The sequence below is a fragment of the Orcinus orca genome, chromosome 2, assembly GCF_937001465.1.
Source record: "Orcinus orca chromosome 2, mOrcOrc1.1, whole genome shotgun sequence".
Taxonomy (NCBI): Eukaryota; Metazoa; Chordata; class Mammalia; order Artiodactyla; family Delphinidae; genus Orcinus; species Orcinus orca.
Genome location: NC_064560.1, coordinates 169,262,124 through 169,288,737, shown reverse-complemented (window position 1 = coordinate 169,288,737; position 26,614 = coordinate 169,262,124). Strand labels below are relative to the sequence as shown.

Here is a 26,614-nt window from a genome sequence, read left to right as displayed (position 1 = left end):
AGGAAGTCAGATGCTTTCACCTGCAAACTGTCCTTCCCAGCCTCCGAGTTTGAGCTGCTGTGGGGAGAAATCAGAGGAGCCGAATTATTGCCCTCACCTCCCCACCTCCCTGGGGGTTTTTTTGTTTTGTTTTGTTTTTTTGTTTGCGGTACACTGGCCTCTCACTGTTGTGGCCTCTCCCATTGCGGAGCACAGGCTCTGGACGCGCAGGCTCAGCGGCCATGGCTCACGGGCCTAGCTGCTCCGCGGCATGTGGGATCTTCCCGGACCGGGGCACGAACCCGTGTCCCCTGAATCGGCAGGCGGACTCTCAACCACTGCGCCACCAGGGAAGACCCTTCCCTGGGTTTTGCCCTCCCAGGTGGGCTGTGTTTTGGTCCTTCGAGTTCCCCTACATGTTCCTATGGGAGGCCAACCACTTCTTTTTTCACCCCAGAAGCAATTCCCTAGAACAGGCTTTGATTCTCCCCCTGGACAAGTCTGATGGACCCTTCCCTGGGTCCTGGTCCCTCAGCCCCATATACTCCGGGACCCTTTGCACAGCTCCCTACATTCCCTCTTTCCAATCAAAGCCCTTGTGCATTTCTCTGTTCTTCCTCTTTTTCTCCTCCACCATAGAGATGTACGGTTGACCCTTGAACAACATAGGGGTTAGGGGTACCCACACACAGTAGTGGAAAATCTGAGTATAACTTTACAGTCCAATGTCCATATCCAAGGTTCTGCATCTGTGGATTCAACTCACGTAGTACCGTGGTATTTACTATTGAAAGAAATCCATGTATAAATGGACCAGCACAGTTCAGACCCATGTTGTTCAAAAGACCAGTACAGTCTTTTTGACCTGTTTTTTAATTCCTTTCCATACAGTAGAGTCAACCACAGAGACCTCAGACCTCTTAACCTGAACGATCTTCCCAAATATGTGAGCAACGGTCTCATTTCTTCCACACTAACTCAAGCCCACCTTCTGGTCTAATCACCTGAGGGCTGCTCTTCCTTCTCTCACCAGGATGCCTGCAGTGGCCTCCTGGTTAGGTTTCCACTCTAATTTATTGTCCACCAAGTTCTTTTCTAATATACTCAGAGCCTGTCCTTCTGCTCTTCAAAATCCTTCTTTGGCTCCCACTTGCCTAGGGAATCACATCCAAATCCTTAAGACAGCAGTCAAAGTCCTGCTCCAGCTGGTGCTGTCATATCTTTCTAGCTATTTCCCTCACTAGCTTCCTCCACGCTGTCTGCCACCTGGATACGTCACTGTGGGAGAGAGCTTTGGTCAGAGCCCCCTTTGGAAATTGAATGTTATATTAATTTGCTAGGGTTGCTGTAACAAAGTACCACAGACCAGGTGGCTTAAACAACAGAAATTCATTGTCTCAGTTCTGGAGGCTGGAAGTCCGAGATCAAGGTGTCGGCAGGGTTGGTTCCTTCCAAGGGCCGTGAGGGAAGGACATGTCCCCGGAGGCTCTCCTTGGCTTGTGGGTGGCTATCCCTGTGTCTCCACATCGTCTTCCTTCTGTATCTGTGTGTCCAAATTCCCTCTTCTAATGAGGACATCAGTCATATTGGATTAGGACCCACCCTAATGACCTCATTTTAACTTAATTACCACTTTAAAGATGCTATCTCCAATTTCAGTCACATTCCAAGGTACTGGGAGTTTGGACTTCAACATATGCATTCATGGGGGTGGACACAATTCAGTTCATAACATGAAAGATTCCAAGCCATAATTTTTATTTTCTCCAGGAAGGCAGGTGGAAATAACAGGCAATGAATACTGTTTATTGTTCTTAAGCAAAGCTCTTTGGGGAGCTGTGTGTCCCTTCCCAGAAGGCAAATTACTAATTTGTAACAAAAGATCAGATACATTTGCAAAAGTTCTTTGTGAATATTTTCTCTGTACCTAGGTATCATGCATTTTGTTTTTTTAAGAAATAATTTAATTTTGAGCAGGTAATATATTCACTTGCTGCAAAATTCAAAAGTACCAAAGGTGTAGAAAATGACCCTTCCTCCCAAGTCATGCTCCATCCCCAGAGGCACCCAATGCTGACCATATCTGGAATGATCCTCTGTGCACAGAAAAGGATGTACATTGACACATTTTAAAAATCCTTTTTTGTACACAAATGATAGCGTTCCAGCACCCTCTTCTGCACCTGGCTTTTTCTGGTTTTTTTTTTTTACAACAGTGTATCCTGTAGATTAGTCCAGAGCTATTTTATTCTCTTTTTTTTTCCTGTATTCATTTTATGTTCAGATGTATCATATGTATTTAACCAGCCTATGTTGATGATTATTTGTTATTTTCAAATTTTGGCTTTATTAGACAACTGCAATGAATAGCTTGTATACTTTTGATTTTCCATGTATTATGCGAGGATATCTTTCAGAAAAATTCCTGCAAGTAGAATTTCTAGGTCAAAGAGTGTATTGTAATATTCTTTAAGTAAATAATTTTATTTAGAAACAAATTTACAGAAAGTTTCCTGAACCATGTGGGGAGTATGTTGTCGGATCCCCTTTAACATGTATTTCCTGTGAACAAGGACATGCCCCTGCATAACCTTAATATAACCAACAGAACAAGAAATGAACACGGATACATTACTACCATCTAATCCTCACACTCCATTCAGGTTTTGCCTGTTGTCCCAGTAACATCTTTTATGGCAAAAGCATCTAATTTAGAATCATGCCTTGCATTTCTCTGGAACAATTCCTCAGTGTTTCCTTGACTTGTACGACCTTGGCATTTTGAGGACTACAGGCCAGTGATTTTGTAAAATATCACTCAGTTTGGGTTTGTCTCAATTTTCATGATTAGATTTAGGTTGCATTTCAGGGCATGTTATGGAAGGGATGCTGGGTTCTCTCACTGCATTCTATCAGGCAGTGCATGATTTTGACTTGTCCCCCTAGATGAAGTAATGTCTACCAGGCTTCTGTTTTTCTGTATGGACTCCTGGTCTCCTATCTTATTCAATGGATTATAATCTATTATATTATCATCACTTTACTTTGATGCTCATATTGCTTCTGATTTGGTCAGTAGAAGCCCCTTCAAGTGGGAGTCCTTTGGACATGTACCCATCATTTCTTGAGCGCTTTTTTTGCTCAACACAACAAAATATTGCAGGCTCATCTAGCAGTCTTCCTGCCTGGGCTCTGGAAACAGCCATTTCTCCAAGAAGCCCTGGTTCCTTTTAGTGGAAAATAGTATTTAAATGCCAAGATCTGAACTCTAGATGTGCTCGCTGCTATTGAAGTGTCACTGCTCCCAAACCCTCTGGAAAGAGCTAGGGAATATCGGGTGTGTGTGTGTGTGTGTGTGTGTGTGTGTGTGTGTGTGTGTGTGTGTACATGCATATGTGCATTACATCTATATATCTATTTATGTAGATTGAAACCATGAAAACCTACCATTCCAATCTGACACTGCAGGGTTCATTGTGTTTGTTCTGTTTCCCATTCTGATATATGTAACTCTGCCCCCATTAGAATTAGAATTGTTCAGAAGAGAAGGGAAGAGGAGCTGCACTGTAACTTGATGGTTGCCGCCAAATTGCTCTCTCTACCAAATTGGTACAGAGAATGTACCAATTTACACTCCCAGGTCTCTACAGTCTGAGAGTCCTCTTCTTCATACTTCCCACCCCACAGCTCCTTGGGTTTTTTCTTTGTTTGGTCGTTGTTGTTTTCAGTTTTAATATTTAAAAAAATTGAACTATAGTTGATTTACGATGTTATGTTAATTTCTGCTATACAGCAAAGTGATTCAGTTATACATATGTACATTCTTTTTTTCATATTCTTTTCCATTATGGTTTATCATGGGACATTGAATATAGTTCCCTGTGTTATACAGGAGGACCTTGTTTCCACAGCTCCTTGTTGACTTACTCCTCTACCTGTAGTGTTAAAACACAATACATCCTTCACGACGCAAAGCAAATGGCACCTTCCCTAGGGAGTCTCTCTGCTCGTCCCCGAAAGAAAAGAACTCTTCCCTCTTCACTCCCCAGGCACGTGGCTGCTGCGCCATTAGATTTCTTTAAGCTCTGCCTTAAGTTTCAGGCAGCTATTTAATCTCTTTTCTCCCCTGTTAGTCTGAAAACTCTTAGAGGGCAAAGACTGAGTCTTATTCACTGCTGTGCCCCTGGAATCTAGTATCAGACTTTGTGTAAAGTGAATCCTAAAAAAAAAAAAATTTTTTTTTTGGTTGACTGAATTAGCAAATGAATGAATGAACAAATGATTAGAACAGGAGTGGGAATGGCCATCCCATAGAAAGGCTACAGAACCGAAGTCTCAAAAAGTCTTTGGAGCCGATGTTGAAGGGCTTCAAGAGGCCACCCCAGAAGCCAGAGCAGCCCCCATGCTTGGTGTGTTTGTGTGGAGCCGAAGTCCTTCCTTTCAGCCCCAGCCAGCAGGCTGAACCTGCAAGCAGGCTGCCTTTGTTGGAGGCTGGACTACCTGCTCCCACAGGAAGCTCTGCGGTGGGGAAGTCCACACTTGCCAAAACCTCCTCAGTTTTCTGCCAAGTTGGGAATCGTCTGCCACCCCAGGCTCAGGGACAGTTCAAGCTGCCCCAGATGGGCTGCTCAGGACATTCCTATGTTGTGAAATTTCCTTTTCTGGGGGCCGTAGGGCATCATGGGAAATCTGAAATGCCAAACAGCTGTTCACCTCTGGGCGTGGGACGGGATGGTCCCCAAGCCCCGTGATGCTCCTCTACCACCACAGAGCTTAGAGCAGCAACCCGGGCCTGTCTTGGGAACGTGTCATGTCTTGCCCAGGTTCAGATTAATTCCTTTCCTCAGGAATTCATCCATCTCTCTCTACACATATAATGCATTATTCAATTTAGAAGAGGAATCGCGGTTTTGGTTTTTCATCTCAAACATGGATGTCTCGGACGTCAAACTTGGATCGTTTTCGATATATGTCTTTGCTACAGAGAGTAAGCAAATTATATTTTAAAATTCAACTTCAGGAATAATGAAACAAGTGTGAATCAAAGCACCATTTTCTGTCAAGTGGCATATTTTTAAAAATGATAACTCCCCATGCTGGTGAGGTTGTTTAGGAAAATGAACACTGCCAATGACAACATAATTTGGAATAACTTCCTTGGTGGGCAATTTGAGATATATCAAAAGACTCTAAAATGTGTGTTTCTTCTCATCTAGCAGTTTCATTTCCAGTAGTTTATGCCAGAGAAATAATTTAAAATACTATCAAACCACTGGTTGTAAGAATTAAAAAAAAATTTTGGCAACTTCAAAGTCCAAATTACCAATACGACAGAAAACTATACAACCATTAAAAATGAAGTCAACGAAATTTTATGAGATTAGAACAACATTGCCAGCAAGAGGTGGAACTATGGGTGATTGTAACGACCTTTCTAAATTTTCTCAAATGCCTATGTTGTTACTTTGGCGTACTGCAAGATATTTTAAGTAGTCTGAGAAAGCCCTGCCCTGGAGACTGTTACTACTTTTGTTCTTGTCTAGGGGTCTCCACTTTCCAAATTGGGAGGCAGGGGTTCAGCAGCAGGGCAGAAAATTCTTCTGCTCTCCTCCCACCCACTTTCCAACTTGAGGCAACCACTTCAAAGACAGCCATTCCCCCAGCAGCTCTGCAGGTTTCGCGGGCTGTTGCCTTTGTCCCCCTCATCTGTCATCAAGAGAAAGGCCGCAAGCCTGTGGTTGACCCCGTTTTGACAAGACTACCCAGCATACCTTACCTGATGGGACGTGTTTCTGCACCTATTTCCCGACAGAGACGACTTACCTCTCACTGAAACAAGCAATCTTTCCTGTGTTTTTTTCTTGTAGAGGAACAACTCCCGCCGCTTTGTGAATTTATGTCTTATCACATTTCTGCATAGCTTAAATGCCTCCTCCCGACACGGTGATGGGTACGTCCCATCCTTTGAGATGAGCGTAGTTTATTATCCTCGTGAACAGTGTGCCATTTCCCTGCCCCGAAATTAAGTGTTTTTCCTCTACCTGAAGCTCACTGGTGAGACAGAGACTCTGAAAGGCAGAAAGAAGGGGGTGAGGGCCTGGAGAGGCAGGCAAGGGTGTGATGGGGCAGGAACGGGCCAAGGGAGGGGATCGCTCCGGCAGGGGTATCTGGGTTTGAATTCAATCCCGGCTCCGCTTTGGGCAAGTTAGTTCACCTCTTTAGGCCTCACTTTCATTCTATATCGTCTGGGGCTCTGGGCAGGGATAGTGCCCACCTTGCAGAGCTGCTGTGTGGGTTCCATGAGTTTATACACACGGAGTACTTAGAAGCCTGCCTGGTACAGAGTAAGTGCTTTTTAACGATCAGCTTTTATCACCATTACTCCTATTGGTACAATACTCTTCTCTTCCTCTCCTTGCAATTAATGTCAGTGATGTCTGTGCGGACCCTTCTGAGGACTGGTGCTCTGAGGCTGAGACTGGGTGTTTGGCACAGATGCCCCTAGAATGTTTTCCCACCTGACACTGTTAAGAGAAACACATCCTGACCATTACCCCAAGGGCAAATTTAAGTGTGGCCTGGTTTTCAATGCCAAAATACCCTGTACATCTCTCTACTCACACCCTTGACTTTACTACCTGTTGCAACTGCTCGAGTACTGTCGGCCTCTCCTACCTGGCAATGATGACCTCTTCACCTCTATGTCCTCTGCCCTTTCATCTCTAGATCTCCATCATTTCCCCTCCCCAAACTGTGCCTTCCATTTCCCCATCTCAGAGAATGGTGTTGCTGTTTACCTAGCTGCTCAAACTGCCTTATTTCCCACAAGACCAACAACTTCTTACATGGTCTCCAGGTACTTATGTTATATCCCCCTAAATTCATTCTTCTTAAGAGACGGAGATAGCTTCCCAAAAAAACAAACAAAAAAACCCCCAGAGCTTACTAAGTCATTCTATTACTTAAAACCATTAAGGCACTTGTTGCCCTTAGGATGAAGTGAAACTTCTCAGCTTGGCTGGCCGGGGCCTCCTACCACTGGCCTCTGCTTACCCCGCTCAGCCCGTCCTGAGCCACTCTGCCCTCAGCCCTGCCTGCGGCGGCCCTGGACTCCTTTCAGTTTCTCAAACTAAATGTGCTTTTCTGCTGCCTTCACACCCACACCCACATCGTGCCCTGCTCCGCAGCCTCACTCTTCTGGCCCTTCGCGTCTCAGCTCACGTGGCATCTCATCCTAAAGGTGTTTCTGGCCGTCCCCCAACATAACTTCGGTGACACAGCCATCACTGCATAGTGTTGTGACTGTGTGCTTTCCTGATACGTTAGGAATTCCATGCAGGCCCCAAACTCGCGGTGTTGCTCACTGCCGAATCCCAGCGTGAGCACAGTGGGGGGCACACTAAGAGCACTAAAAAACCAAGAGAAGTGATGTATTTCCACTTACGTTTGTGGTCTCCCTTCCCTGTACCTTCATCCTGTCTCCTCTTACCAGGTACCTCTCTCCCCAGAGCTAGCGCTTCATCCCTTCACGAGCTCCTGCCCATAGGAGGGTTGCTGCAAAAACTTTCTGGAAGGATCACATCTCTCACAACTGCCTTCATAAGAACTTTTTTTTAATTATTATTATTTAGAAATGCAGTTATATACATAGAACAATTAAAATTAAATTAAACTTTGTACAAATATTAAAATACTATCTTCACACCCACTGCAATGTACAGGATACCAAAAAATATATATATAAAATAAAATAAAGCAAACCCAAACTGACTGACATCCTGCACAGTCAATGATGCGTGTGTCATGTGAAACCATTGCAGAGATTCCATAGTGGTGTGATGAGAAGCCTGGGCAGGGTGTGGTGGGCTGCCAGGCAACCCTCCTCGCCCCTCTCTCCTCCCTGCTTGGCGATCTGAGTGCTCTGCCCCTGCATCTTCCCCAGCTCCTAGCAGAGGGCTCAGCCTTGGGGTTCTCATTCAAGATTCTACCAGATTTTCAACTGGCGGTTAAGAGGAGTCGCTTCCCAGGAAAGCTGAGCCTGCCTTTCCCTCTCCGGGGAACTGGCTACTCTACCACTCGGTGCGCCCATCTGTCAAAAAAAATCCTCTCGGAGCCCCTCACCGGACACCAGTAATGACAGGCCCGATGCTGAGAGCCAGGAGCCCTAGCAGGCTCCACGAGAAACGCTCCCAGCCTCTATCCTCAGCAAAGCACATCTGGAATTAAGCTGTCAAGCCCGCGTCCCTTCCCTCCTGGGCCCGTTATTCTCAAGGTGGGGGGTGGGGGGGAGGAGGGGAACAGGCAAGGATCTAGAAATATTTGCAGCATTTTCCATTCTCTATGTAAAGATGTTCCCTGGGAATGGAAGTGACATTGTTATGTAGAAAGCAAGTGGTTTGAGCTCTTCTGGGATGGGGAGGGGAAAGGCCGAGTGCTAGGATTCCTGTGCCACCACTAACTTAGCAGGAAAAGTGTACCTTTGTCTGTCTTGCCCTCCAGCTTCTCCACGGAGCTTTAAAGCTGGGGGAAGGGGAGCGGAGGAGGGCAGGAAGAATGGGGATGACAACGTGAGTTCTGTTTGCAAATGGAGTGTTCGCAGGATGTACACTGAAATACCTTATAAAACCAAAAGAACTCACAAAGTGGCCAGGACTCGGCCCATTTCACGGTTCACACCCAGTGAAGTGGGAGCATAGCACACAAAACTCAAAAATGGCAAAAGACAGAGCCTACGTGCTGAACTAAGGCATTGAAAGGGATGGAAATTTTAAGTAATTTTCACCACATACTGGCCCTTGAAAGTCACTGGAATGTGACTGCAAGTTGCCAGGATATAAAACCTGCACTGAGTCAGCTCATGTATGCAAAACAAACAAACAAAACAAAACACCCCTTTTTAAAAGTCCTTTGGTGCCAACCGTTCTCCTGGGCAAGTCCTCTGCTGGACTCCCCTGGAGGGGAGCCCGGGAAGCCAGACCATGGGCAGTTTTCCCCACCTGCTCCAGGCCCCTCTGGCAGCCCCCAGCACCACCTTGTCTCTCAGCCAGGCCCCACTCCAAGGCAGCTGTGGGGGGGCCCTGATCCTTCGCAAGGGACAAAGGCCAGAAGCTCTAGAAACAGCAGCGCATGGCTGATGTGGGAGCAGAAAGCTCACTGCGGTAAGCCGTCGTGGGTGTCAGCAGCAATGAGGCTGGCTCTGCACCCACAGGCCGGGGGACTCCGGGAGGCCCCAGCAAAGCCAGTGACGTGGGGGACGTGGCAGGGAGGTTCCTGACTTTGCCCTCTTCCCTACCGGGTGGCAAGTCTGGGCTTGTGATCCCCAGGGCGGGCGGGCCAAGGGGAAGAAGGGTTCAGAGGGCAGGCGGGCCAAGCCGGTCACCTCTGTGGCTGAATATACCGCAAACAGAAAGTGCAACTTGGGTGAGAAACCCAGAGTAACTGGATAGAAAAAGGTAAGAGCTTCCATTTAAAGAAAGATCCTAGACTAGAATTCAGCTGTTGGAAGATTGGGCAACAGAAGCTGCAGGCTCAGCAATGAGACTTTGGATGCCTCCCCCTGGTCCCCACTGGTCCCTGCTCTCTTTTGGAGGAAGACAAGGGCTGCCGGTGGGTGGAACAGAACCTGTGCAGGGTGAAGCGGCGGGGCCGGGGACCCTGCCCTCCAGATGGGCCCCGTGCCAGCAACGGCCAGCAGGCACGTCTCCAAAAACGGCCTCTTCTGAGGCCAAGGACAGCCCTGCTCTGTTCCATCTCCCTCCCTCCAGCTCTCGGGCCAGGGCTGAGGGCACACAGCACGAGAGGGCTCCCGCGGGGAGGAGCCCGACGCAAGCAGGCGCTGCCCTCACCTGAGCCGAGGGAAGACTACAGGGGCGGCGAGCCCCCCCCCCCCCCCCCCCCCCCCGGCAGAGCCCGGAGTAAAGTGCGCGTGTGAGAGTGGAGGCGGGAGGCTGAGGGCGGGCCATTCGTTCTTCTTCTCTTGGAGGCCACCCGCAGCCACCCCGGAGCTACCCTGTTAGGTCAGGAACTGAAAACACATCGGGCTCTACTATTTTCACCACCCCAGACAGAGGCTGGGGGACGGAGCGGAGGCGCGGTGCTTCAGAAACAAAACAGTAACACGCGCTCCGTAGTGCCACATCTCCTGAAGAGGCAGCAGCCCTGTCAGTGTGGGACCCTCGGCCAAGGGAGCGGCCCCAGCAGGGCCCCGGAGCCAGGCTGCTTCCAAACCATCTCCACCAACAAGCTGGGGGGGTGGGGGTGGGCGTGTGTGTGCCGACTGTGTCTTGGGCCCTCCCGGTGCCGGGAAGACCAGGGAGTCGTTTGCCAGCTGTGACGAGCGGAGGGGCGGCAGGGGAGGGTGGAACGAGGAAAAGCAGCAGCGAGGCAAGCAGCAGGATGCTTCCTGGGCACAGTTACTAAGGCACGTGACTGTGGTGAGGAGGACCCTCAGGACCGGGGTGGAGCTGCCTGCAGCTGCCTGGGGACACGGTCGGCCGGCGCCTCTCAGGCCCCCTTCCCTCACCATGAACCCAGAACAGGGCAACTGGCCCCAACTGCCAGCGACCAGATGGGCATCTCATGGCATCTCAGCAACACTCCCGACCCGTGGATGACTCGCCTCAGGGCTCGGCCGGCAAGGAAGCCGGAGCTGCGCAGGATCAAACCCAGGAGGCCGCATGCAACTCCCCCCTATGCTCCAGGGAAAGAGAAAAGACCGGTGCCAGGAAGGCCAGATGCTGGAAGGAGGAAGTGAGAACTTGCATATGCGGAAGGCGATCGATCATTATCAGCTACCGTCCTCCCCTCCCTTGGGATCTTCTGGATGCTTCTTGGAAACTCGACAGGGCCAGGCGCTGGCACCTCTGAGCTACAGAGCTGGGCGCTGGGACAGCTCAGGCCAAGGGAGCCACACGCTTGCCCCAATTCGAGCCACTCTCGGATCTGCTCCTGCTAAGGGCAGCGGTGCCAGCCCCCGAAGGAGACAGGCCAGACCCAGGCCCGGCCCCCTGCGTGGCAGAGTGCCGCCACCAAGGCTTGCAGGACAGCAACAAGCCCGCATGACAGGGACACTGGACGGGCGGGAGGAAGGCACAAGTAAACGCAGCGCTCTCGGGCCCACGGGGGCTGCCGCCCAAGCGCTCGCTCGCTGGAGCGGACCCGGAGGGCTCGGGGAAGGAAGGGCTCAATCCAGCACATTCAACGATGTCCCCGACACAGACGGGAAGGCTGGGCCAGGCAAAAAGCCAGCTCCTCCAGCTGTCCAGCAGGCAGATGGTGAGAATCTTCCTTGAGTTTCCAGCCAAGGTGGGCCTGCAGGCCCTCAGAGATACAGAGATACACAGATACACAGGTGGCAGCTCAGGTATCCGGGCAGGGCAGCTGGAGTACGCGGTGCTCAAACCCACAGGGAGAGGGAGGGAGGGCAGAGAGGAGAGAAGCCAGCGGCAGCCCTCATGCTTCTTTCAACAGTGGGATATCTGCGGGCAGAGGAGGACGGAGAGCACAGTGGTTAGCCCGTGTGAGTGACTCTGCAGCACACCTGACCCCGTCGCAGGGATCCTATGTTTAAAGAAATAAAATGCCCTGTTCACAGGCTTCTAGGTAGCCTAAATCCCTCACCCTTTTCTACTCCTTCCTTGCTCATCTCTCCCTCTGCCTCTGTGACAAAATCTGAACATTCAGTCGGGTATTCAAACCCCTTCTGGTCCTACCACCTTGAACCCTCTTCTCTGCTTTAACTATGCTGGTTTAGTTGCTTCTCTTTCTATCCTTATTCTCGCCCTATGAGGCTCCTGAGCCCTGGTTAAGTCTCACCTCCTCCTTCAAGCCATCCTCCAGCTGTGTGATACTGAGTACATCACTCCCCGTCTCTGGGTCTTGGTTGACTCATCTGTCACCGGGCTTAGACTGACACCTTAAGGGCCTGGCTTCCTTCAGTACTGTCAGCCCCAGACAGCTCAGGCTTAGCCTGCAACCAACTCGATAACCTATGTGTCTTGTTTTTTTGCACTCCTCATTCTGACATGGACCCTACCACTCTTGGTTCCATTTTTTCTCAAGTATAGGCTTCATCTTCCCAACTGACTGACAATCCATGTGGGCAGAGAGCATGTTTCACAGCTCTTCCCATCACACCTGAAACCTAATCCAGCACCCGGCACAGAGGGGCTCTGAGAAACGCTTGTTCAATACCTGGGACAAAGCAAGGGAGCAAAAGGAGGAGAAGGGAGAAGAGCTGGCACCACCCTGGCTCCTCAGGAAGGATAAGGGCTGAGGCTTGTGTCAATACGTGCAGACATACAATATGCAAAGCTGACTGCCCGTGGGGTCACTGGCTTCCACCTTTAAACCCTGGCCACCTATTTAGTGGCCCCTTCCTAGCTCTACATCCCACCAAGAGAAAAGGAGGCATGCTGCTGACACTCAGGAAACCCTACACCTGATCTGCACTTAAGAACTTCCAACTTCTTTGCTTTCAGCTATTCTAAACCATACACATGAACTGTGCCCAGGACTCCCAGGAAACTGAGTTTTCTCTAAGGCTCTTTTACCGGGGGGGGGTGGGTGGTGGGTGGTGGGGGTGGTTGGTAAGTATAGAAGTCCTCACTTTCTAAAGGGAAACATCTAGATTCGGTCTGCATCCTGAACCACAGTGGGATTTTACGTAAAGATGTTTTTTAAAGTGACAGAGTCAATCCCGATGTTCGACTCTCCAGGCTCCCGTAAAGGCAGAGGTGTCAGGAGGGGGCAATTTTGTTCTCTGGCTGGTTTGCCACAAAGGACCTGGAGTGACCTGGGAGGCAGCATGGCACCATGGGGCTATAACGCAAGTTTGGGAGCAGATCCATCGGCTTCAAATCCCAGCTCAGCCACCTACCAATGGGCAAGTGACTTAACCTCTTTGAGCCTCAGTATCCCTATCTGTAAAATGGGGCTGGTAATAATACCCACTTCTCAGGATCACTGTGAGGTTTGACTGACACAGAGCAAGAAAACCAACTAGCACGGGACCTGGCATGCTCCCATTTAAAATGAAGCAGCTGGAATGCTCCGGGAGAGGCAGGCTCAGTTTCCTCTGTCATAAGACCCCACACCTCCTTGTTATTCCTGTTCTTTCAGGAACATAAAAATTATGACAAGAGGACAGGCCCCACTCCACCTCCAACTGGCTGTCTACCCTTTGATTTAGCATATCCCTGAGGCCATGAATAGTTTCGGAGACTCCAAACCTATTAAAATTCACAGACAACAGTGAAAAGCCTCCCTATACAGAGCCCAAACAAAGGCCTACCTGGGGCTCCGAGGGTAAAATTCTATTCTGTAGGATAATACCCCAGGTATTATCTTTCTTTGCTGCCAGATACACCAATTATCAGAAAGGTTCGCCTTCCTTCCTCACTCCAGCAAGGACCCTGAGCAGATAATAACTTACGGTCAGCACCGAGCACCTACCGTCTGTGTAGTCCTCCGACGTGAGGCTTTGTATGTCGCTGTTCTCTGAATCTGGGGCTTCTTTGTGTGCCACTCGGCTGTTCCCTGAGCCGGCCACCCAGGAAGAGGGGGCTGCCTGATGCACCATCACAGTCTCTGAGCCCCGAGAGCCCCGGGCTTCACACAGTCCAGGCTGGCCTGGGGCCTCCTCCTCTCCACCTGCGGAGGAGCAGGCCCCCTGGTCCTGCAGCTGCTGCTCCCTTGGCCCGCTCCTCCCACTGGGCCCAGACCCTTCTGACAGCACAATCTGCACTCTGGGGTCAGCGGGCGGCACACAGTGACCGGAACTGCCGTACACAGCCTCCTCATACGACGGCAGCGCAACCTGGACTCCATCCACCATGATGGACACCTGGTCCCCGGACACGCCCTGGTCACGCCTGCATCCGTAGGGAAGGACAAAGGAAGAATCAGAATACACGCACAGGTAAATATCACAATATCAACACCACCAACCGTTTCTGACCACTTACTATGGTACCCGGCATGGCACTAAGGGCTTTACACACGTTGCCCCACTGAGTCCTCACCTGAGTCCTTTCAGGTAGATTGACCAAGAATGCAGATGAGGCTCAGAGTAGTTAAGTAACCTACCCAGTCGCACAGCTGGTAAGGGAGGAAGCTAGGATGTGAATCCATTCCACCTGCTTCCAAAGACTGTGTTCTTAACCTCTGGGTACACAGGCACCTAGCCCTCTGGTCCTGTGCAAAAACGAGGAAGCTAGAGACCCAGAAATAAAGCCATTCACTCAGCACAGCTAAGACAGGAAAGTGGGAGAATGATGGCTACAAATACCCGTGAATATACCCCTGCCTGCGCACTTCACGCGGGTATACTGTATGGTACGTAAATGACATCTCCGTCAAGCTCCTTTTAAAAAGAGGAGGAGGAAAAGAAGCACCGTGGTCTGGAAATGGGACACTGGACTCAAAAACTGAAGAATTTTATTCTTTTGACTCAGCCACTTTGCTTGCCTTTTATTTAATTTTAACTTCATAAACTTAAAAAAATATGTGAATTATAACACAAATATTAGACAAACATCGAAAAATGTACAGCTGACTTATTCCAGAGGTAACATGGAGTGCAAGCCCTAGCTGGGTCAAGAAACAACACTGCTGGCACCGCCCAGCCCACCCCCGCCGTGTCCATTCCTATCGCCTCACCACCAAAAGCAACCACGATGCTGACTCTCATGAAAATCGTTCCTTTGATTTTTATTTTAGTAATTTTACTGCCTAAACATGAATCCTTCAACACCAGTTATTTCTGCATATTTCTGATCTTTATATGAATGGGAAAGACAATAAATGCGTGCGTGCGTGTGTGTGTGTGTGTGTGTGTGTGTGTGTGTGTGTGTCTGGCTTTGTATTTAACTCAACATTATAACATTACGTTTGGGAGATTTATCCACGCAAATACTTCTTTTCTGGATTACTTTTATACATGCGCTTTTTTTTTTTTTTTTTTTTTGGTCACTGTGAGGCTTGCAGGATCTTAGTTCCCAGGCCACAGATTGAACCCAGGCCCCCGGCAGTGGAAGGGCAGAGTCCTAACCATTAGACCACCAGGGAATTCCTGAACCATTCTGGAAATAAGTTATTTCTTACTAATTAAGACAGTAGTTAGCACACACCTCCCAAGAACCTCTTTTCCTATGTTAACTACAACAATATTTACATCCTGGAAATAACATTGGTATAATACCGTAATACAAATGTTCCCAACTACCCAAAAATATATCTGCTTCAGCTGCTGTCTTGTTTTCATCCACAATCCAATTATGGATCATGCATTGCACTTAGTTGTCCTGTCTCTTGCATCTCTTTTAATCTAGAACAGGCCAATCTCGGCCTAGAACACTACACGCCACAGCACTGTCTGTGATGTCATGTCCTCTTCTGTGTGTCACACCAGGAGACACGTAAGGTCTATGGCTGGACCATATTATTATTGCTGGACTGTTTTATTTGTTCTCAATTTCCTCACCTGTACCTGCAGATAAAAATCTGTACTACCCAGTTCAAATGGCACACACACAGTGAGGATGACAGAAGTGGCACTCATAAAAGTGCTCAGACATTTCTGGAAAGAAGGGAAACTTTGATGGCGGGGTGGCATCCGAAAGCAGAGTGCATCCTGGCATGCGCTTAACTTTCGTTATTCAAAATAACATTTTTTTTTGGTTTAAAAAGTAATAGATGTACAAAATTTAAACAGGGTCTATAATGAAACCCAAATCTCCCTGCCTCTCAGGCAAAATCAGTTACTTTGAACACACTGACTAGTTAACTACCAGGGGAAAATGATCCCTAATTTGGAAGAAATGAGGAACAGCTCGAGTTGACTTTACGTGGCAGTAGCCAATTCTTTCAAATAAACAGTCCCTTCCAAATCTTCTCTAGTCTACTAATTGTTTAACTACCTTTAAAAATAGCTGCTACCCCCTGCCCCAAACAAAACAAAATAACAAGAAGAAAGAAGAATCACACACACAGTACACACAGATATTAAACTGGTCCTTGTCTGTGCATTCCAAACCAGGGGCATTTGAGTTAATGCAGTTTAGTCTGCTCCTTCGTGCCTGTGCCTGACAACAGTCACTGAGGAAGGGCTGTGGATGGACATAAACTGTTTTCTTCAGAGGGAACGAGGAAGGGCCAGGGCAACCCAAGCAGGTAAGGGGGCCATGCCAGCCTGGGAGAGTCCACCATGAGGGACCCACCGGGGGCCAGGTCCCCACCCCTGGCCATCCCCACCCCAACCTCACCTATCCAGTCTGGGATGATTTGTGGCTGGTGCACTCACCTGGAATAAGGAAAGTGACAAAGGCAGGCAAGAAAACCACTTCCTCGGTTTCTAGTATGGTATAGTGCAGTGCTTGCCAATCCCAGCTGCACGTCAGAACCACCTGGGGAGCTTTTTAACCCACTAATGCCAGGCACCCATCCCAAACTAAAGAAATCAGAACGTCTGGGGATGGAGGCCCAGGTGCTGGCGTTTGTTTTTAGTTTCCCACAGGTGCCTCTACGTGCATCCAGGAGAGGGGAACAGGGAGACAGGGCAGTGGCTCACAGCCATGAGCCTGCATCCGAAACGCTTGGAGGGCCTGAGAAACACAGAGTTTCTCATTCTGTTGGTCTGGGGTGGGGCCTGAAAATCTGCATTCCTAACAAGCTCCCAGGTGATGCTGATCCTGCTGGGACCACACTTTGGGAACCATTGATGTAGGGGAAATAACATGCCACTCGAGTTGGACAGACTGGGGTTTAAATCTCACCTCTGTCATCACCTAGAGGGAGGACCCTGAGTGAATGACTTAACCGCTCTGAGCCTCAGTTTCCTAATCTGCAACGATCCTGTGAGGATGAAGACAATGTATGCAAAGCAAAAGCACAGTGCCAGGCACATCTGGAAGCTTAACACACGGCAGGGCCCTCCCCTTTGCCCGGGTGCACACAGACCAGCAGAGGCCAGCAGGCCCGCCAGCACCCCTCTGCCAGCCAAAGGCCAGCCTCCACCGTGACGCACGCCGCCCGCTGCCACTGGCTCACCTGCTGTGATGGAAAGACTTCAGCTTTGGCTGCAGCAGCACAAACAGCACCACCAGGAGGAGAATGAGCGCCACGGAGCTGGCAGTGGAAGCCACGATGGACAGCGTGGGGACCCCGAGCGACGTGTGGGCGTCTTTGTCTACGGGAACAAGCCATCATCAGACGTGTTTTGTACCCTGACACACGGAACGTGAGCCCCACGGCTGACCTTGTCAAGGGCCCCCTGCACAGCGCCACGCTGAGACATGCTACGTACGGCCAGGGCCGCTTTTGGAGTAACGGTGCAGAGTGGCTTTTACATCAGGGAAAGGGGACATTTCCCTATTCTGTTCCTGAATCTAAAATTCCCTTCACTTCACTTCCCTAGAGGTCTTACCTTTATAAACCCCATCTGATCCTGTCCTTAAGAGCAGGCTGGAAGACATGAACCATCCAAATGCACACATCATTCCACCATCTGAAGTCCCACCCATGTGGCAGGAAAATTTATAAGAACAGGGCGGTAATAACAATCTGTTCTAAGATCCTGCAGCTTTAGTTGTAAACCTCAGGCCTGTCCCCACCCTTCTCTGGGGTGTCACGGTCTTGAAGTTCGAGTGAAAGCACAAAGATGGCTGCATGACACACTCTCCCGCAGACAGCTGGATTTCCTGTCATGCATGACAGGAGGAGGCGGAGGGGGATAGGTCTTCTGGCCAGCTGGACTGCAGCTCCGTGACAAAACAGTCCACTTCCATTCAAGGAAAAATAATATAAAAGAGACACTACAGAAGGTGCTCGCACCGTGCTCATGGGTTAGCAGAACACAGTCGGAGGTCACCGGCACTGGGCTAGGCAAACAAGAGATCCGGTGCATCAAAGGGACTTTACATAGCACAGCAGATGCCTCGGTAGCTCGGCTGAAATGCACTGGGACACGCACCAGCAATCCAAATGCCTTTCACAGAGACGTGAAATCCCAAAGGAAAGGAGGCTGCAGGGCATCTGAAGGGCCATATGCTGCCCCACAGCACAGGGTGCTCCAGAGGGAGCGGGTACCACTTCCCGGGAGTTAGAAGAAAGCAGGAGCCCAGCAGCACCCCTCACTCATCCGCCAAACTGACCCTCGTTGAGATGACAGCTGATCTCCATGGCTGGCTTCCACTCGCCATTCTTACACGTCAGGTACTTGTAATCACCCTTCAACATGTAGCCTTCAGCACACAGGTACTCGATGACGCTGCCCGAGTTCAGGGGGTCTCTACAGGGCCGGGGGTGGCAGATGTAGCCACCATTCTCTGGCTCCGGGGGCAGGGAACACACTGCAAAGACAGGGAGAGCAGAGGTACAGTGGTGAGGTTTTCCAGCGAGACTGCCGTCAGCGACAAAGAGGGGGCAGCTCTGAGGGCTTCAGCAGGAAACACACCAGGAGCAAAGAGCCAGCCCCTTGGAAAGGCAGCTGGCCAAACTCTGCAAGTTCAGGTTGCCAATGACAGAGGGAGGCGCCCTGGCAACAGGGGAAGCTTGGCTGCTTGCAGCACTTCCCCTCGCCCTCCCTCCCCAGCACTGCGCCTTAGGACAACTGCATCCATCACTGAACAGTAGACTTCGACAAAGCTGAACTCGCAGAGATCTAGCGCATGTGGGGCTTTTCCAGCATTTTATTCTTTTATGATTACAAATTGTGTATTCTTTTTTTTTTTTTAACTCTCAGTCTATCCCTCCCCCTGCCACCCTTCCCCCCCCACCCCCGGTAACCATAAGTTCATTCTCTAAGTCTGTGAGTCTGTTTCTGTTTTGTAGATAAGTTCATTTGTATCTTTTTTTTTCTTTTAGATTCCACATAAAAGTGATATATATTTGTCTTTCTCTTTCCCTGACTCACTTCACTTAGTATGATAATCTCCAGGGCCACCCATGGTACATGTGTACAATGGAATATTACTCAGCCAAGAAAAAGAATGAAATAATGCATCGCATAATGTGGTTTTAATAAAACCTACTGAAATACACAACGAATCAGAGTGACAGGTGATAAAACACTGGTAACCTGCACAGGGGAAACATCAGCCTTGTTTCCAACATCAGTACCAGAAAGGATTCCTTCGCATGATAAAAGTGTGACTTCTTGGCATCAGAGGGGATTTCTGATGCATTTCCTGGGAGGCTTCCCAGGCCCCCATGCACCACCCATTCCCTGACTAGAGCGGTCACTGGCATCACTCGTCTCTATCCCACGGTAACGCCCATTATTTTTCATTCAGGTAGGACTGTTTAGCTTTAAAAGCACCTTCATTGACCTCCTATCTTATTTATTCCTCTGACAACTCCGTGAGGTAGTTATCATTTCTCCCTTTGAAGATGAGGACACTGGCCCACAAAAGTTAAATGACTTTTAGCCAAGTCAGGCAGACCTGGGAGCAGAGCCAGGGCTTCCGATTGTAAAACCTGTGCTCTTCCCACCAGCAGACACTGCTTCCACCCTAGGAGTGAGCAGGCCTTTAAGGAGTGCATATATGTCAAGGTTGCCTCCCCTATGAACAGGGCAGTTAGGGAGATGGCAAGTGGTACCTAAGTGTGGTGGGAACGCTGGTGTATAGGTAAGTTGCAGTAATACATCAGAGGAGCCGGAAGGCCTGAGCAGCCCAGGGAGCAGGCAGCCTCCCCTTCTGAGCCTGGACAGACACTACAGAACTGAAGTCCCCAGGCAATGGATCATGGGGTATGCCTAGCAAAAACAGGAGGGGACAGGAGGGGCACTATGGGATCACTGTTAAGAAGGCTGGGCTGGGGGAGAAGACATGCTGGCAGGTGGCCAGGCACCGACAAACTTCAACTTACCACAAGCCTTACCTACCAAGGCAGGAAAGATGAAAGTCTCTAAAGGACATTTGATTTTGCTGACAAATACCCTGTCCCCATCGTGACTACCACAAGGACATCAGTATGAGAATAAGAACTGCTGGGTTTCTTTTCTTCACTTCCTCTAACAGACCTGGAGCCTCTGACTGTCTGAGAAAAGGTGCTCTCCCTTCATGGGACCACCCACCACTCTCTCACCAAATGCCACTTCCCTTCAACCTGCTATTATTAAGCAAGATGACTGCCAGCCAGGCTGTGGGGTGGATACTAAGTCGAAAAAGAGATGGTGGCTCCCCGCCCTTGGGCTGCTGATCACTGAGACTAGGAGAAAAGACTCCATATTTAAAGCTGTTAAAACCCTGGGGTAGGTCCACAGGGATCCAGAAACGTCTAGGCAGCCTCTCTGAAACCGGCAGATGAGCCCAATAAGCCCCCTCAGTCCCCTCTAAGCACACACCTCCTCCTCTAGACTCTTCCCACACCACCCACCTCGCCCAAGGTCTTGAACAGGAGGGAGACACAGGCATCACATTCCTTCTGGCGCCTCTCTAAACTATGGCCAAGTAGTTCAAAGAGCCGGCCAGCTGGATTTCCAAGGGAACCTCAGCAAACTGCTTTACCCTTTACACTCACCCTCTTTTGTTCAAGGCAACAAGCCTGCCACAGATTCTCCCGGCTCTCCTTGGGCTGTGTCTAATTGGTTCATTTCCTCAGGGTAATTAATGATGAGCACCCGGGGGGCACTTCCTGAAAACAGGCAGGACCCACTTACAGGTCCAGTGTGCTGGGGAAGACAGTCCCAGGGGAAGGGCTGCTCATTCTAAAACCATTCCCGCTCTGCTGGGTACTTCTGCCCATAAAGCCCACATCTTCACGGAATCTCTGAAAGGGGCCCTGGACATCACCTGGCACCCATTTTTTACGTGCAAAAAATGAGGTCTACAGAGAGGCGACTTACAATTCTATTTCAATTCAACTAATATTTACTGATTACTGTGTAGGGATCATTGTGCTATGCTCTGAAAAAGGATAGAAAGATAAGCACTTCAGGTACTTGTAGCCAAATAGGGGTATGACAAGTAAGTCCACACATATATTTTTTAATTAATTAATTAGGTTGGTTGCAGCAGGTCTTAGTTGTGGTAGGTGGGCTCCTTAGTTGCGGCTCGCTGGCTCCTTAGTTGTGGTATGCAAACTCTTAGTTGCGGCATGCATGTGGGATCTAGTTCCCTGACCAGGGATCAAACCCGGGCCCCCCGCACTGGGAGCTTGGAGTCTTAACCACTGCGTCACCAGGGAAGTCCCAACACATATATATTAAAAGTTGTTTTCTTCACGGCTCCTGGGTTTTGTGTCTTGGCTAAGGACATTTTCCTAAACATACTCTCCAATATCTTCTTCTAACGTTTTATAGACTGGGTCCTTTGTTATGCAGATAATACCTTCATAGAAAAAAAAAATCTTAGGAAACATACACATGGTACAAAATCCAAAAAGGAAGAGGGTGAATGTGGAAAATAAGCCCTTCTCCTTTCCTAGTCAACTCAGTGCCTCTCTCCAAAGATACTCCACACAGATTTATTCTAATACACATCAAAGAAAGGGATTAGTGTCACAAGAGAGGGAACTCAGAGCAGGAGAGACCAACGTTGTGTGGGGAACGGCTGGGAACAGCTCGCGGAGGAAGTGGCATTTCCAATGGGGCTTGATTTCAGCAGGAAAGGAGGTGGTGGTTTGAAGCTAGTGCGCCAAAGCAGGACCGTGTAGATGAAGCCCAGAGAGCAGCAAGTAGCCTAGGTTAGCTCGGCTGCATAAGAAAACTTGGCCGAATGAATAAATAAATAAAATATAATGGTAACAGTAGCAGTAGTAATAATAATATTGTGATGAAACCATCTCGTAGAGGGGCCTTGGCTGCAACAGGAGGTGTTTATACTATATTCCATGGGCAGAATTACAAGAGGAGCTGAATTTGATATAAGATGGACAGAAGCTGAGAGAGCTTTTAGGGTAGGTCAGCTGTAGAGCAGCCCTTGCAGGGTGAAATAAACTGGACAAAAGTTCTTTTATGTTTGTCTATGAGGATCATACAAAGGAAACAAACTACAGTACGTTAGGTTCAGCGTCACAAAGGGACTGCCCCAGGTCCGAGGAAGAAATAAGGAGGCCTTTAGAAGGAAAAGTCAGAAAAAGGCAAGATTGTTTTAAGACGCCGAGGACATAAGGAAAAAAACATGGCCCTCTTGCCCAATCAAAGAGCAGAGTGGGAGAGCCGTGGCAAAGAGCAGGTGCTGGAGAGACCCTCTCAGTGACGCCTGGGGTTCACAGGAACGGGAAGAACATCAGGAAGAGCAAATAAATCATTCAGTGGCTTCCGGAAGCCCCTGTTCTGGGCAAGAGGCTGACTTAATCAGGCGTGCTCTAGGACAACCCCAGGTCCGCAGGGGGAGTTTCAAGCTCTGTTCCTAGTCCCAAGAAGACAATGAACTCATCTGATTTGGCAAAGCTGCGTAATTTCAAAAAGAGAGGGAGAAAAGCCAGAAGATGGAAATTTTACAGAAAAAAATCAATTAGCTCTCCTTAGCTTCCTTCTCCACTTTCTGTTATCTCTTACACCCACTTAGGCCTCCAGTGAGCACAGGAAGCAGCGAGGTAATTCTCCAGGGGGCCCTGCAGAGTGCCTGGAGCACAGCAGTCATTGAGCGAGAGACCATGTGACCAGCTGGTGAGGGTGCAGACGGAGGAGACGCAAGGCGATCTGGCTGATACTTCTACCCCAGAGTCCCCGCAGCCTAAAACCATTAGCAGAAACCAACAAGAACCCCCAGTCAGCACTTCTAAATGTGTTTTGCTTTTGCCGTTTTGGGGACCAGACTTTTAGGAAGAAGAGACAAATTAAAGACAAAACAAAGTCTTATAAGATTCCGTAACAAGGGAATCAAAACAAGCTCCAGGAATGGCCCTGGGGTCAAAGTGTTCAGTTTAACAAACTGAACAAATACTTGAGCCCCTTTAAAACGAGGTGTGGGGGCGTAGGGAGTGTGAAGATCAGCTTGAGGACAGGAAGCAGACATGTAAACACCTAGCGGCAGTTAAAAAGACTCAACCTAAGAGGTGTCCATCTGATGTCACTTATCAAGAAAACACTATACTCCCACACACAGCGCCTGAGGGCTTAAGAAACTGTGTCAGTGTTCACTTGCAGGTTTGAAATAATGTCGTTTTACACCAAAACCAGTGCACTGGCATTGAGAACACAACTGAGCACAGAGAAATAGGTGCTCAGTGAAGGTGTTCAAAGGATGGCCAGAGAAAAGCTTCCCTGGGAATTCAGGGGAGAAGGAAGTGGTTCCCCCAAACCCACCACACCAACACGGCAGCTGTGGCCATCAGGGACACGGCTGAGGCATTATCAGACGTGTCCCTGTGTGGCTGTAACTCCATCAAACAGTTAAGAGCGAGCCTCTCCTCACAAGACGCTCTAGCAGGGCCACAGAAGTAAAGGAGACAGGACCATGCCCTCAGAAAGTTTACAGTCTACAGGACACGGACACACGCACAGCCAACTCTGATGTAAAGGAAAGAAGGAAGTGTTCAAAGGTGAGCTCTTCTGTTGGCCTGGGGTGACCTTCTGGGTAGGGACATCTTTTCTGTTCATCTGAGAACCGCTGGTGACCAGAGGAAGGTGAGAGCCCAGGCAAAGAGAAACGGGAGAAAGGGGAGGAAGGAATGGATGGAAAGCACACACCTAGCACAATACTGTCCAACAGAAATATGATGCGGCCACACAGGTGATTTTAAATTTTCTTAGTAGCCACATTGAAAACGTACAACTGGTGAAATTCACTTTAATAATATATTTTATTTAACCAATATATGCAAAATACATTTTTGATCGCTCAACGCATAATCAATATAAAAATTTATTAATGCGATATTTTATATTCTTTTCATAATAAGTCAACACTTACAGCACATCTCAAGCCACACTAATCGCATTTCAAGTTCTCAATAGCCACCTGGGGCTAGTGGCCATCGTACAGGACGGCACAGGTGCTAGGGAGCTGAGAACAGTGGGAAGGGTTCAGACCACACAACTGAGTGTGAGACAGGAGGCTAGCAGCAGATGAAGACACCACGGAGCACTGAGGGTCCCTGCAGGTTGCTTTTTAGAGCACTGTCTATGTGCTTGCTCTCAAAGCCCTTTCTTGATATATGAAGGTCCAATTTCTACTTCTAGCTCTCAATGGTTTGCTAGGAACAGAGAGAGCCAGAGAAAAAGCAAGGCAAAAACAGCAAAAAAAAGAAAAGAAAAGAAAAGAAAAAGTTTAGATTTCAAACGTGCAGATTTCTTTTTGCACGTAAGACAAGGAAAATAATAATTATTGCAAACAGCATCATTACGTGTGCCAGGCACTCTTCTGAACTCTCTCTTTACACGAAGCAGGTACTATGTTTTCTCCATTTTATAGTAAGAACAATGCTCCAAGCCACATCTCTAGATGACTCAACAGGCGCTCTGGCTCCTGAGCTGCAGGCCTGACCACGAAGCCACGGTGGGCCTGCAGAGGAGGGCAGGACACCAGGCTCCATTCTGCGGCTCATCCCCCGATGGACTAGGCCTAGGGCCTTTGGAACATCTAGCTACTCTGTGAAAGGTGTGAGCTTGCTAGTTCAAAGGGGAGATGATTCTCCTCAAGAAAACCTCCCCAGAAAGTTGGTACTGGGCATTCCAGACAAATGCAAGGGGGGATGGGGTATCACATCTGACTACAGTCTAAAGGTTCCTTCTGAGGTCTCCTTTAGAAATCTCAGTAATTACAGCTCCTAGTCACTGACCATCGACTATATGCCAAGTACCAGTCTAAGCATTTTACGTGTTTACCTCATTTAAACTTCACAGAAACCCTGTAAGAAACATTATTATAACATTATACAGGGAAGCAAATTGAGTGAGAGAGGTTAAGAAACTTGCTCAAGGTCACCCAGCAGGTAAGAGGCAGAGTCAGGATTTGAAGCCAGGAGGGGTGGGGCCCACTCCACGGCACTCCCTGGGCAGCAGCAAGGGTGCTGAGCCCAGCTTCTCCTCCCACACCCGCATCTTGGAAGGGGAGCCACAGAGAGAGGAGCCCAGTGACAAAGACAAATCTGGGTGCTGCCCGTGGACACTGGTCTCTCTGGGACTCAGTTTCAGTACACACAGGCACTGAACCAGATGGCCTCCGAGCCTGCCACTGGCAAATCTGTGTAAGCTGGGTGGACGGCCAGCCTCACCACCTCCCGAGATTCCTTCATAAAAGTCCTACAGCCACCGCAGTTTTGAACTGAGCACAGGGTGTGAGAGGCTCCAGGAAAACCATCCTGTCTGTGCAGAGGCTCCTGCATCCAGCATCAGGGCAGATTCCTACCCTGGGCACGTGGTGAGGTCAGAGAACCAGGCAGGCAGAGGTCAGTTAACTCAAGAGAGAACCAAGGGCTGCTTCTGTCCATGGCTTTCCCTGGCTTTCTGCCTTCCTGACCCCACTCAAATAGTCAAAAGTCTAAAACAGGCTGCAGCGAGAGGGAAGAGAGGATTTCTCATGCCATTTGCAACCTTCCTCTCCTCTAAGACAAACCTTCCTAGCAGTCAGACAGGAAGCCCATTGTCCTGCCAGGATCCCTTTTCTCATGAGAACTTTCCACATGCCGGGAGGAGGGCCAGCTGCGGGGTGCTCAAGCCCTTCCCAGGGTGTGGCCCTGGAGCCGGGGTGGAGGCTCAGTGGCAGAAGCCACCACGGCTTAGGCTGTCCCCACAGCTCCTCGCAGGCCCCTAGCACCACCTGCCTGAGAGGGGCCCAGCCCAAGCCCTGCTCCGGGGGCCTGGCAGCTCACAAGTGGGTCCGGCTTCAGAGCCTGTCCCTCTTGTCTTAGGCCTGAGTCCCTCACTCCCCTGACCTCACAGGAGAGGGGACATGCCAGCCAGCAGGTCAGAGCCCACAAGAAGGAAGAACATTTTCTTTATTGAACCCTGCCCCAAACATAAAAACTCTTGTCACCTGGAAGTAGCCATCAAAGTCCCTAGTCATTCTGAAAGAAGAAGTGCTAATCCTCTGCCTGGAAACCCTGACCTGAAACTACAACGGGGTCAACTGAAACCCAGCCCATCTTTCAAGACTCAGTTCCAAGGTCACCTGCTCCAGGACACTGTCCCAAAGAGAACTCAGCAGCACAGGGTAGAGATTACCAGCCTGCGCCTACAGTGAGAGCACCCGGGGTGTGTACCGCTCTGACAGTTTCCCACCACGTGGGCTCAGGCAGATCTTCCTACGCGCCAGTTCCCTCATTTGTAAGATGGGGACACTAAAGGTGTGTGCCTCACAGGGGCACTGTGCAGATTCATCACAATCATGCAGGTAAGGTACCCGGTGAAGGGCCTGTCACACTCCAAGTGCTCAATCAACAGCAGCTTTATTACTCCTTCTCTGTTTTCCCCTAACATCCTCACACCTCTCTATAAACATCACTGTATTGCTGTCTCTGCAATTATTTTCTCACAGGTCAGTCCTTCCCCCACCTCTCCATGAACCCACTCACCTACCCAAGCTGTAGGGCAAGCATTTGTTCTCCTTCCTGTTCTGATTCTTGTATTCCCAGAACTCGGCACAGAATCTGGCAGAGAGTAGACGCTTAGTAGAAAGCTGACTTGACTTGGAAAATTTTGCCCACATTTCAAGGCACTACCTTGTTTGTAAATGCAAAGGGTCACATG

General features: G+C 49.2%; 1 protein-coding gene across 4 annotated transcripts in view; it reads right to left on the bottom strand.

Moving 5' to 3' along the window:
- Positions 1 to 7,575: 7,575 nt before the first annotated feature.
- Positions 7,576 to 26,614, bottom strand: part of SUSD6 (sushi domain containing 6) — a 93,938-nt gene continuing 74,899 nt past the window's right edge. For all 4 annotated transcript variants that reach the window (XM_033434217.2, XM_012531657.3, XM_033434274.2 and 1 more), the window contains 4 exons: positions 18,129 to 18,326; positions 17,026 to 17,164; positions 13,432 to 13,850; positions 7,576 to 11,456 (listed from right to left, as the gene is read on the bottom strand). In XM_033434217.2, the coding sequence (XP_033290108.1) occupies positions 11,431 to 11,456; positions 13,432 to 13,850; positions 17,026 to 17,164; positions 18,129 to 18,326 (782 nt within the window). In that variant the 3' untranslated portion in view covers positions 7,576 to 11,430. The remainder of the gene's footprint in view (positions 11,457 to 13,431; positions 13,851 to 17,025; positions 17,165 to 18,128; positions 18,327 to 26,614) is intronic.